We start from the raw sequence: 13,192 nt of genomic DNA on the forward strand, positions 1-13,192 counted from the left end.
CACATGCACATGTACGTCATCGCAGGCCTATGCCACTGAAGTTAACAAGCAGGAGTCTGGCTAACTGATAAGAAGCACACTTTGGGTTAAGACCCAAATTCAAAATGATTCCCAAGCCCTGTGAGTATAAAGTACATTCTCAAGGGAGGGCAAACAAGTTGGCGAGGTTTAGGCTACGAAGCCTGGTTGAGAGGGGAGTCTCATCTCAAAACAATTCATCCAAGTCTGTATAGTATACTCACCTTTTTCATCCATGGCCCTTGAAGCAGTGCTGTTTGTCTTAGAACTTGTTTTAGATAATCCTTCCAAATCTCCAGTGTTCTCCTCCTGTGGAGAAGTTAAACAATACAAGAAGCTTCTTAACCCTGCCTCACTGGTCCTCCCCAAGGTTTTCCTTTTTATCTCAAAAACAAATTTCTAGCTGTTTTTTAATAAGTTTGTTGCAGAATTTTAAAAAGTAACTCTTTTTTGCAGCTAGTGAGGCTATACAAAGAGATACAAATTCTGAAGGTGGAACAGAATGAGATAAAACTCAACCATAAAGCAACAAGGGCACTATCTTCCTCCCTGCAAAATAGAATCGGCCTTTTCCTCCCTCATCCTGTATTTCATCTTTCTGAGAGAAACTCCAAAGAAGGAACTGATAGGAACTTGCAACAGATTTCTTTCCTTTATTGGGTGTCGGAGGAGGGGACTAGGGGGAAAGGATAAAGAGGGAAAGCACCTATGAGAATTTGAGGGTATCAGGGTAGGCTGATTTAGAGCAATGGTCTCTCAACAGTTGAATCATTCACTCTTAGTTGCAAAACAGTTTTCAGCATGAAATACCAAAATGTTGTACTTTAATACTGATATAGTATGTAAAAAACAAAACAAACCCCAACCCACACAAATTAAAATATAAAATTAGAATTGTCTTCTAAACATTTGTCTTATAAACATTGAAAACATTATCTAGATGTGATTTCTTAGTGAAAATGGTTGGTATATTTTAGTTAAATTCTGCATTAAAAAACTTTCATGATATTGAAGGGAAAATAAAAAGATACCCCTTCAATATTCCTGCCTCTCTCCAAATTAAAGAGTACTGTCTCAGGATTCAGATAGGGCAGGCGGAAGGATGGGGTTAAAATCCTGTTTCTTTCCCTCACCATGACCAATTGAAATTCATGACGATACATGACTCTCTGCTTGGTTGTTAAAAATTCTTTGACTACTTTTTATTTAGTTCATCAGTCACTGGCAGAAAACAGAGACTCTGAACTGGTTTTAGTAAGCTAGAATTCAACTGCATATATTTCTATAAGTTAACTTAAACACTTTTGGAACATGGTGGAAAAAAATAAATTAGGGAAAGACAGAGAAAAAAGATGGAACTAGTTTGGAATAGACAATGAGCAGCACTGAGTCTCAGAAATGGAAGCATGTCTAAGAAGAGCTATCTAGCAGGAAATGGAGAAATCTGGGCCTAGAGAGCAGGAACAGAAATAAAATTTGTGAGCCACTTCCCTGAGTCATCAGATGAAAATAAGACCATATGAAAAAAGGCAATGAGTGAGGCCAATCCTTGGACAACTTATATTTTAGAGGCAGGAAGTAAAGAAGAGAGAAGGCAGGTTATTAAAACTTTAACATAATATGTATCACTGTATTTTAATGTTTTGATACAAGCACATCTGTGGTAAAGCATCTGACACTTTGGAAGGAAGCACCTAGAAGCCTGAAGTCAATGACATCATTGAACAGAAACCTAAGCAACGGTTATATACAAACTGAAATTATTACACTCTCACAGTATAAAATAATAAAGTGCAGTACTTGTTTTTTTTTCCTGCAGGATCCTAAAAAATATACATTTTATAATATAATGAATATTAGAGATACATAAAGTAAAAAGAATACTAGAACGAAAAAGAATATTAAGTGTTCACAGTGATGAAATTAGGTTACCCCAAAACTTAAAATTAATACATGGAAAGAATACCTTTATATCTTGCGGTTCAGTTTCAGAACACTGCCTCTGTGCTGTTTCTATTTTGGAATCTAGGACATCTGGATTATCATCTGTAAATCAGTTTGGACAGAATCACAAAGGAATAAAAGCTAAATGAAAAATGAAATGCACAGTTCTATTTTAAGACAGTTTAAGACTTCTTTTTTAGTCTTGTGATACAGTGAAGAGAAAAGTTATTCTAAATGTACTTATGTGATTTAAGTACTAAACACTGACTGTGGCCCCTGCAAAACCAAGAAAGTAAAATATAAAAAGTAAAATAAAAAATCCACAAATGCTTAGCTGATATCAATATGCTAGAAGACTCTATGGTAAGGGCTTAGGGCATACAAAGTTCCCAGAGATCTGTTTAACTTCCCGAATGTGTTACCATCTAGGAGGTACAGCATAGTGATTGAGACCATGGGTTTAGGAATCAGATTTACTTGGTGGGAATAAAGTCATAATCTTGCCGAATCTTAATTTCTTTATTTATAAAACGGTAATAATTCCTAACTCACACAGTTATTATGAATGTGTATAAAATACATGAATAGTACCTAAAATATGAACTCAAGAATTAAAAAATAATTACATACTCCTAACCAAAAAAGGAAAGTATTTATCCTTTCTTTCTCACATATTACTTAATAAATATTTGCTACATTTGTACCTTATGCCAGGTATCAATGTATAAGTCTCTGTATCATCTGATATGGTAGCCATTAGCTAGATGTGGCTGTTGAAATTTGAGTAATTAAAATTGAATGCAATTATAAATCCAGTGTTTCATTCACACCAACCACATTTAATTGCTCAACACTCACATGTGGCTAGTGGCTATTGTACTAGACAAAAGAACATTTCCATCACCGTGGCAAATTCTGTGGGATAGCACTGTTATAGACTGTGGGAAAATCAACAGTATGAAGCACACAAGAGCTATTACATGAATTTTTATTAACATGCTTCACTAGCTCTGTGGGGCATCTGTTGATGATATAAAAAAGGAGTTAGATGGCATCTGGCTGGGTCCCAGGCACAGGTTATAGAGGGAGTGTGGGTCTGTTTGAGTTCCAGGGTTTGGGTCTTCTGCAGGTAAAAATGTAGTTTCTAAATCAACTTCAGAAACAGCCCTGGAGGGACGCCGGGGTGGCTCAGTAGGTTAAGCCTCTGCCTTCGGCTCAGGTCATGGTCTCAGGGTCCTGGGATCAAGCCCTGCATCCGGCTCTCTGCTCAGCAGGGAGTCTGCTTCCCTTCCTCTCTCTCTCTCTGCCTGCCTCTCTGCCTGTCAAATAAATAAATAAAATTAAAAAAAAAAAAAAAAAAAAGCCCTGTAGATGTCAAGCCAGTCTGGATACAAACTGGACTCCAGAGCTGTACAAGTAAGCAATTATTCCTCTCAAAAATTTTTGATATTGGCCCAATATTTTGGATGTAAAAATAATATGATCTTCCAAGATGTCTGAAAAAGGAATATATATGGTCTAAATATGTTACCCAGTTCATCTTCTGAAGAGGGGTAATGCTTCTTTCTTTTTCTTTTAGGCATCTGCCTTTCTTCCTCTTCATCCTGGAATCAAGAATGACTATATATTAACGTCAATAGAATTTGGAACCAAATCTACTAAAATGACAGTACATTTATTAGCTTTAGTCTTTGAAATAAGTTTTTTAAAAATCTAGAATAACACTTTCAGCATCTAGATTTGGATGATCCTTATTTTGTAAGGTTGAGTCTTCTTTTTTTTTTGTATTGTATTTGAATGTAAATCCATACAAAACATTAGAACATGTTTCTGGTTAGTCACTGTATTCCAACCATTTTAAAATATGTTTTAAAAAAAAAAACAAACAACATACTGCTTCTTTTCCCATCTCTGAAGTCAAGATATGTCTTACAATCAGTGGTATGTCCTAAATTAATTGGTAGTGTTCTCCTCTTTCAGTGGCCTAGCAAAGAACTGAGGAAAGACAGTGTAAGAAATAACATTTAGCATTCCTGACTGCAATGTGGACATAGTTACCAATAATTACCTACACGAGAGTATAAACAGATAAAAGTGATATGGAGAGCCACTTAATTTTTAATTCATACAAAGAACTAAGGCCTTTGTACAAAAGCACTATATACAAAACATGAATACTTGAGTTTCTTATGCAAACCCACCTCTTTAGGATTTGTTTCAACACTGTGATCTCTTAAGCCTTCTGTACTGTCTTTTCTGCCGCTGGATATCTCTGATTAATAAATACAAAAAAGAGGAAAAAAAAGCTAAGTATTTATTCATTCCAATACTTATTTTAGGGTGTGCATGGCAGCTGGAAGGACACTTTATAAGTCATTTTGACGGGGTCCTCAGAGCAACCACGTAAGCTCCGTGATTCCCATTTGAAGAATGTAAATAAATGGGTTTATGGAGGGATGAGGTCACTGGACTCTGCACAGTGACTTCACAGCCAGTTTCCTCCAGCTCATGGAGCAACACAATGTGAAGATGTATCCAAGGAAAACAAGAGGTATTATTTCATAGCTGTCAGATTAGCAAACATTCACCAGTCTGGTAAAACCAAAAAAGAGAAGGTGTGGAGTTATAACTGGTACACCACCTGGGGATAATTTGGCACATCCCTGAAGAGGTGCCCACTAACTCAGCAATTCCACACTTAAGTTCCAGGTAAATGACATATGCATTGGGAGACAGGTACAAGATCATGCACGGCAGCACTCTGAAATTGGGAAAAGTTGCAAAAGCCCAAATGTCCACCAGCAAAAGCAAAAGAGAATTACAGTGGTATATTCACACAATGGAATACCAAAGAGCAACTGAAATAAAGTAATCAGAGTTATACATATCAACATGACACAATTTGAGAGCATAATGCCAAATGAAAAAACAAGGGGGAGACAGTTTCTCTAACATGATCCCCTCTTCCTAAACTATGCGACATCAGGCTATATATTTTTTATGGAAATATATATAGCAATTGCAGAACAGTGGCTCCCTTTTGAGCAAGATAAGAGAGATTGGGATCAGTGAGGCATAAGTGATTTCAACTATATCTGTTAATATTTTTTTAAAAAGCACCTGAAGCAAATATACTACATTTTTAAAGATATGACAAAACTAGGTGATAAGTACATGACTGTTTATAATTATTGCTGCTTTACTTTGGTTTGAAATATGGTATATTATAAAAAGACTTCTTTCCCCACTCTTGGAATAAGGTATCAACAACATTCTATGTTCTTTTTGAGAGGAGAATTATTCCTGTGGAGTAGGTAGCCTCCACAGGTTTCATGGAATGAGGCCTGACTCCTAGGAGAAGATCGACATAAATGTGATACACTTGATCTACCAAATAGAGACTGCCTGTCAGAAGTAAACACAGAACTTCTACAGTACAAACCTCAGGCAGCTACACATTTGTATTCACATTGGATTAAGTCCACAGTGAAGTTACTGAGAAAGTTCTAGTAGCTATTTACATCAAGGCGCCACTTAATAGCTGCAGGACCTTGAACAAGGCAGTGGACCCCTCACACCCTTGGTTCCCCAGCTACAGAAGTAATGCTATTAATACCTACCAAATGATATGAATTAAGAGAAAATTTGTGAAGTAATTAGCACAGGGCTTGGCATATAGAAAGCATTCAGCAAATGGGAACTACAATTAAAACCAATATTAATACTATAAAATTCATTAACTTACCTTCTGTGTTAGGAGATTTGCTACAAAGTTCTTCATTTGCTCTTGAGCCCATATTTTTGGCCTAAACATACCACAGAAAAGGTTATTTATGGATAGTATCACCAAAGTCTTAAAGGCAGAAAAAACAAGTAAGAGAACTGACATAACCTGGTTGTTTATGGGAAATGTGGAAATGGGCTGGAATACATGCTCTTTTAAATTTCATCTACAAGAGGTAGAGCACAGAGAATCTTCCTTTTGAAGAAGTTTGGGTTTAACAAATTATCATCCTACTGTTTTATTCTCCTTGTTTTTAAAACAGTTATAACAAAAGTGTAAGAAATTAAAAAAAAATAAATTCTGAATTCTATGAATTTTCTTCCCATTTCATATTCTCATGACTTTTTTCTTTATTTAAAAATGCTAAAGCATCCTGTCATTTTGTCATCATCTCTCTGGCAAATCTCGTCAACTGTACTTTTATTTTTTTAACTGAGGGGAAGTCTTAGAGTTTCCTACAACATTCTAAATCCTAACTACAGAATTTCATGCATATTTGGAAAGGCCAGTGATATTCTCAGATTAGGGAAAGGCAGCTGCCAGGGTCCTCAGGGTAATGAGGTGTGGAGGAGCACTGGCTCCACATTTGGAATCCTGTTGGAGAGTAAATCTGAACCAAACCAAGTGGGTTTTTCTCTTTCCTCTTACTCAGCTGACTGTATATGAGTTTCTAGCCATAAAGCAGGATGTTTCAAGGGGTGAAGATAGCCCTCTGATGTCTGGCAGTGCACAGAGCTCCCCGGAGTTCTCTTGGGACACTAGAAATAATGTGTCTCTTTGCAATTTGCAGGCATTTTACAGAATGTTCTCTCCTGGTATCAGGTCCCCTGTGCATTAAGAAAGACATAAAATTTCTTTCAAGCACCAAAGACATTATGACAGCCACAGCTGGGAAAGAATAAGTATATGTGGCAATTAGAGTGTAGTATCTTCATAAAGGCTTTCCAGAAACACAAAAAGAACTTTAGTTCTCAAAATAAAATGTTTTGTTTATAGCACTAGGATAATTTCAGATGTTGTAATCCAATTATCAAACTTGTTACAGTAATAAAAAATAGAAAGTTCATGGTTCTTTGAAGGATTTCATTAGTAACTCCGAGGTGAGTTTCCTAGTCTGAGGTATCTGGGCCTTCTTCTGTTTCCTTAAATGTTTCACAAGTGATCTTTTTTCTTGGGGAAAACAACTAAAATTCCTAACATCAGTAAATACAATTGTACACTGGCCTGAGTATCTCAGCTGGTATGTTGCACGTGAGTGGAGAGCATACTACAAATAGCCTCCTGTCTCCTAAAGAATGCACAGACTACCTTTGCTAGATGTCCCTTTTACATTTGCTCTCAAAACACCAAGCCCCATAACAAAACTCAAACCATTATGGTGACTTACATTATTAAGTGATTCATTCACCAAGAAAGGCTCCCTCTGTAGTTCGGCTGTTCGAAAACAAAAATGAGAAATAACGAAACTGAATATTGTTTCTGAACCACAGAGAATAAACTTAGAATTTTTTATCTTAGAATTTTTTTTTTTTAAAGATTTTATTTATTTATTTGACAGAGAGAAATTACAAGTACACTGAGAGGCAGGCAGAGAGAAAGAGAGAAGGAAGCAGGCTCCCTGCTGAGCAGAGAGCCTGACGCGGGACTCGATCCCAGGACCCTGAGATCATGACCTGAGCCGAAGGCAGCGGCTTAAGCCACTGAGCCACCCAGGCACCCCTTATCTTAGAATTTTTTAAGGTAAAGCAGGACTATGTCGCTATTGCCTAGCTGCCTTGTGAACTATTAAATTCTGACCAATTATTTTCTATAAACTGTGCCTGCCATTATTCCAGAAAAACAACAGAAATTAATGTTAACTGCATTTTTATAATAATGGCAATGGTCCATTAAATCCCTGCACCTATTTAACTATGTTGATCAAATGAAGCTTAGGAGAAAGGTAGACCTTTGCTGTAACTGTTCCGCAGCAAAGTGACACTTGTTCATTTAAAAATAATGCCATCAAGTGAAAAGTTAGATTCTATTCCTTCAAACAGCATTGGTCTATTTATATTCTCTGGAAACTTGAAGTACGAGGTCTACTGTTTCTACTCAACAATGACAGAACGCACATTTTTCTTTTAAACAACTTCCTTTTACGTAAGTACATCCCTTATTGAATCGTACCTAAACACAGTGAAGTCATCTGGAATAAACTGTGGGAACAAAGGACTTCAGAATCCAAAAATGCTACCTTCTTGACAATTAACAAATGGGATTATTAATTATTTGTACCTTTTAAAATAAAGATTTTATTTATTTATTTGAGAGCTTGTGTGTGTGGGGGACGGGACAGAGGGAAAAGCAGACTCCTGCTGAGCAAGAAGCTGGATGTGGGGCTCCATCGCAGGACCCTGGGATCATGACCTGAGCCGAAGGCAGACGCTTAACTAAGCCACTTAGGTGCTCAATTATTTGTACTTTAACACATATATACAAGTTTTAATTAATATATCTAGGTTTTGAATAAATCTGTCATCATTTCGGTTTTAACACATCAGCATGAATGGTTTCTCAGGCCTTGGGGTGGTCTTCCAGGACTGCCTGATACTTCTGTTTATAAGGCTTTTGAGATCACATACTTTGAAGGTCACTCCTTCAGATGGTTTTGCCTTAGAAGGTCCCTGCCCTGATCACCCCAGATAGTCCTGGGTGAGGATTTATACACACTACTCCTTACACATTGCCCTTCCCTTTGCTGTGTCCACCTAATGCAAACCTATTCATGCCTCCATATCTGGTTCCAACTTAGGGGGAGTGACGAGTGTTATGAAAATTCAAAACTTACATATTCTTTGAGCCTTCAATTCTCTTTCATGGAAATACTTAGGGAAACATGTAACTACACACATATGAAAGTTCATTGCAGCTTTATTTATAATAGTAAATACTATAAAACGAGACCACTGAAGATCTAACAAGTGGGAAAAGGCGTTACAGACTACTTTCAGCTGTTAAAACAAATGAAGTCAATCTGTATACACTAAGTAAAAAAAAAAAAAAGGAAATTAGAAAACACTACAAATACTATGATTACATTTTTGTTTGAATATAGGGTTGTATTTAAGGAGGGTATCATGAGAAGTGGGAAAACGATTATGCGCTTCTATGTGTCTTACTTTCTATAATTAAAGGGGAGAGAGAGATTGGTTAAGTTTAAACCTTGCCCTCCCCAAAGCCCTCCCCAGCAAAGCTGACCCCACCAGACACGAACGTATCTTTATTACAGAGAGCACCTTTCTCCCGGCATGTTATTTCTGCAAACTCCCTGAGCGCAGACAGGGACTTCATTCTCTACCTCAATTTCCCTTACCTTGCTTACCAATGTTTGTTGGGGGAATAATTTAAAGAACCAAGGTCATCACATTGTAAACATATAGTTGCTCTCCTAGCACCTTCCCTAAGAACTTGGATTGTGGTCTGGGGTACAATGTGTTTCCAGGGATACCAGCTCTACTCTCACCCCAGAAACAGAGCACTTGATTTACTTTTAATCAACCAGCAAGTATGTTCATCTGGCCAAAGTAATTAGTTTAGGATGGACAAAGGTACCTAAGCTGAATCAGAATAAGTCTTGGGATTTTGGCCAGGAATGAGAGGACAAAGATATTTCTCTAGAGACTTACAAATGAGAAAGCAATTACCTCAACTGGGGTCTAAGGGAAAGGGAAGAAAATTGGGTCTTTGCAAGATGGGTCTTTGGGGACATCACCATGCTCTTGGATCATGCTCTGGCTGAACTTTGCAATTTTGTGAATAATATTATGAACTGGATGTTTGAGTCCCCCCAAAATTCATATATTGAAACCCTAAGTTCCTAGTGTGATAGTATTTGGAGGCGGGGCCTTTGGGATGTTTAAGTATCATGAGGGTGGAACATTGTGCTGGGATTAGTGTCTTTATGGAAATAAGGAGAGGAGATCTCTTTCTCTACATGCATACATGCGAAAATATAACCAAAAAGAGATTCCTTACCAAGAACCTGACCATGCTGGCACCCTGAACTTAGACCTCCAGGCTCCAGAACCAAGGGAAAGAAGTATTTGGTGCTTAAGCACTTAGTCTATGGAATTCTGTTCTAAGAGCCTAAACTGCCTAAGATGGTGAGCTAATACATTTCCTGTAAACATTTGCAGGTTTTTTTGTGACTTGCAACTAAAATCACCCTGACTGCTCTACGCAGCTTGCATGGACATTTTAACATGGGTTGGGGGGAGAAAGAAATAGCATAAATTTGGTGACAGGCTCTAAAGTTGCTTTTACTTTCCCCCACTAGTTAACATGCAGATCAGAAGAGACAATACCATAATGACTAGAAAACAAACCAGAAATAATTGTCCATTGTCACAATTCTCATTTCTATTTCCCTAACCCAGTGGTTCTCAAAGTGTGGTCCAAAGACCCCTGGGGCTCCTGAAATCATCGTTCAAGGGCTCCACGAGGTCCACACCACTGTCAAAATACTAAGATGTTATTCGTCTTTTAAATTCATGAGTACACAATGCAATTTTCCAGAGGCCATGTGATGTTCCCAGAATTATCTGAAAAGGCTATTAAAATCAACCATGTTAAGTGTGATGTTGAATTTTCTTCATATACTTCAACCAAGGCAACAACAGCAACATATTGAATATAGGAACAGCACGAGTAACCAGCTGCCTTCTATTATGCTAGATTTAAAGAGATTTGCGAAAATGCAAAACCATGTCGCTTTTCTTACTGCATTTTGTCATTTGGGAAAATCTGCTACTTTTCATGAAAAACAGTGTTATTTATGTTAACCTACAGTGAGTTAATTATATTGGATGGATATGTATATTATAACCTTCTCAGTTTTAGTTTGTTATTTGGTAAATGTCAACAAGTATAATCCACATAACGAAAATTCTCTAGGATCCTCAATAATTTTTAAGAGTATAAAGTGGTCCTGAGTTTGGGAGCTGCTGCCTTAAGAGACTTTCTCCTAGAAAACATGAAGTAGACACTGAAGACAGCGCAGAGACTGGGAAGAGCCTGTACAAACTGGTAGCAGCGTCAGTGGTCATTGGGGCCCAGCTAGAGTCCAAAGGCCAACAGGCAGAGGTGTGAATGGGTGCATGGGCTGTAAGCTAGCTTTTGGAAAGGAGGTGTGACAGCACCTGGAAGGGCAGGAAGGTGCATGGAGACACATTTTGGGGAAGGAGCTCAAGAGTCTGCTTCAAAGCAACTTGCTTTCTGCTGTACTTATTTGGAAATAAGAGATTTACACATTACCTTACATAAAACTGACTGATAACTGATGAGAAAAAGTATATGCTAAAAATAAAATAGTAAAGAATCCTTTCCAGCCTATTTTAAAAAGTGAGAGGCAAATTCACATAGCCTGTCAGGTTTTTATTATGAATCAGCTATTATTTTATTTTTTTTTTTAAGATTCATTTATTTGAGAGAGAGCAGAGCGAGTGAGAGAGAACATGAGTGGAGAAGAGGGGCACAGGGAGAAGGAGAAACAGACTCCCCACTGAGCAGAGAGTCTGATGAAGGATTTGGTCTCAGGACCCTGAGATCATGACCTGAGCCAAAGGCAGATGCTTCACTGACTGTGCTACCCAGGCACCTCTCAGCTATTGATTTTAAGCTGTTAACGAAAGATAAAACCATAGGCCAGGAAATTAATGTGAACCACTGCGGAAAGGAGCTTACTTACCTACTCCACTTGGCTTTCTCCCACATGGACTTGCTGGTGCTGTTACAATTTCATGGTTTTTTTCTTCCTCTGATGGTACAAATGTCTAAAAAGACCAAAGCACCATAAAAAACTAAGTTAACTGAGGTTTTTAGAACAAGAAGTCATGACTAACCTAAACTTAATTAAAACATCTAGCATATTGTAACAACATAAAAGACTACTTTCAAGTCTGTGCAAAATTGAAAATGAATACATGCCAACTTTCTAAAACAAAAAACAAATCAATCTAATCTCATATTTCATCCATCAATGGTTCTCCCATTGCTTTAAAAGTTAAACTCCAAATCAGTAACGACACACATGATCTTCATTAATCATGTCCCTTCCCTCATCAGGTCTGCATTTGTCCACACAATGCAGTTATCGCTGCAGTGCCCATGGCTCACAATTGGCCCTCCTGCTCTGTGTCTAGAACATGCACCTTTGCCTGCAAGGCTCTTTTTGTTTCTTTCTCCTCTGGTAAACTTCTACTCTACTTGTAAAACCCCACTCTAATATCTTCCTTGCAAACCCTCCTGTCTGTGTACCCATGGCTCTGGCTAGTAAGTGGAGTCTCCTCTGCATGTACATTGCTACCTTGTCTCTCATATACTCAAGAGGGTGCCATGAAGTCAGGCTGCAAAGGGGGTGTGGAGATTCAAGTTATATTTTGGAAATAGATCGGGCAAGAACTGGCAATGGATTAAATATGGGGTGACAAGAAGAGACTGAACTTGACTCCTGCTGTCTGGTTTGAGAAAATAGAAATATGATGGCACTATTTACCGAGATTGTTGAGGTTTTTAGCTTTCCTGCCTCATGATATGACAGAAACAATGTGTAAGTGTATTAAGTACACTGGCAGCAGGAGCCACATGATACTTAAGGACACATACATCTGCGTGCAGTCAAATGGCACTCATATGACCTATAGCTCAGCATAACTGGACTATCAGCCATACCTCAGTTTTCAAGGTGCCTTTCAGTGCTCGTCCTCCCAGAACATTCGGTGGAGATTCTTCATTGCCTAATGAAATTCAGACCATTAAACCAATTAAAGAATTTGCTTACAAAATACACGCTGAATTAAAAGGTAACAGGATGCTATTATCTAGCATGCCATGACCCCTTCCTCTGCTGTTTTATTTTGCCATCAGTAGAAAACAATAAAAGGAATATGGATGAAAAATCTTGGATGAAAGGCAGGGGTCATTTACTCATTTTGGGGAGTGAAATTGTTTCTTGCTGTTAAGACGGCGGCCCAGAAAGAATAACAAAAGACTATTTCTGGAGACATCACATTTCCAAATATTTTTCTACAGTGTTCTGTATCAAGTTTGGCCCTAAAAGAAAATATTCTGGGCCACTGATATATATTCTCAACAAAGAAAATGTTTATGAACAGACTCACTTTGTTGCTTCACTCTGACACAGCAAAGCTGAAAATCAAATTAGGAAGCTGTGAGGCAGACAAAAGGAAAATGGCATTTCCTCTGGTGGAGACTCAATCCTATCCCTGTTGTAGTCCTTTCTTTCTCTCTCCCTTGTCCCTCTGTGACTGTGGCTTCCAGTTCTTTCACCCACCCATACAGAAGCCTCCAGGGAAAAATCCTTCTTTTCTCTAAGAGGCTGCAGGCTTTTCCTTGGTAAAAACTCTTCTGTTTTTTGCTCCTTCACAGAAACAAAGGTGGGGAGGG

General features: G+C 38.0%; 1 protein-coding gene across 4 annotated transcripts in view; it reads right to left on the reverse strand.

Annotated features, from left to right (window-relative positions):
- Window positions 1–13,192, reverse strand: part of BOD1L1 (biorientation of chromosomes in cell division 1 like 1) — a 54,464-nt gene that overhangs the window by 12,105 nt on the left and 29,167 nt on the right. For all 4 annotated transcript variants that reach the window (XM_045075669.1, XM_013050509.2, XM_045075667.1 and 1 more), the window contains exons 11-18: window positions 12,458–12,522; window positions 11,475–11,559; window positions 7,134–7,180; window positions 5,708–5,768; window positions 4,164–4,234; window positions 3,494–3,566; window positions 1,985–2,064; window positions 243–327 (exon numbers count right to left, since the gene is read on the reverse strand). In XM_045075669.1, the coding sequence (XP_044931604.1) occupies window positions 243–327; window positions 1,985–2,064; window positions 3,494–3,566; window positions 4,164–4,234; window positions 5,708–5,768; window positions 7,134–7,180; window positions 11,475–11,559; window positions 12,458–12,522 (567 nt within the window). The remainder of the gene's footprint in view (window positions 1–242; window positions 328–1,984; window positions 2,065–3,493; window positions 3,567–4,163; window positions 4,235–5,707; window positions 5,769–7,133; window positions 7,181–11,474; window positions 11,560–12,457; window positions 12,523–13,192) is intronic.

This window comes from Mustela putorius, unplaced genomic scaffold, assembly GCF_011764305.1.
Source record: "Mustela putorius furo isolate JIRA1106 unplaced genomic scaffold, ASM1176430v1.1 tig00000083_pilon_pilon_pilon, whole genome shotgun sequence".
NCBI classification, from domain to species: Eukaryota; Metazoa; Chordata; class Mammalia; order Carnivora; family Mustelidae; genus Mustela; species Mustela putorius.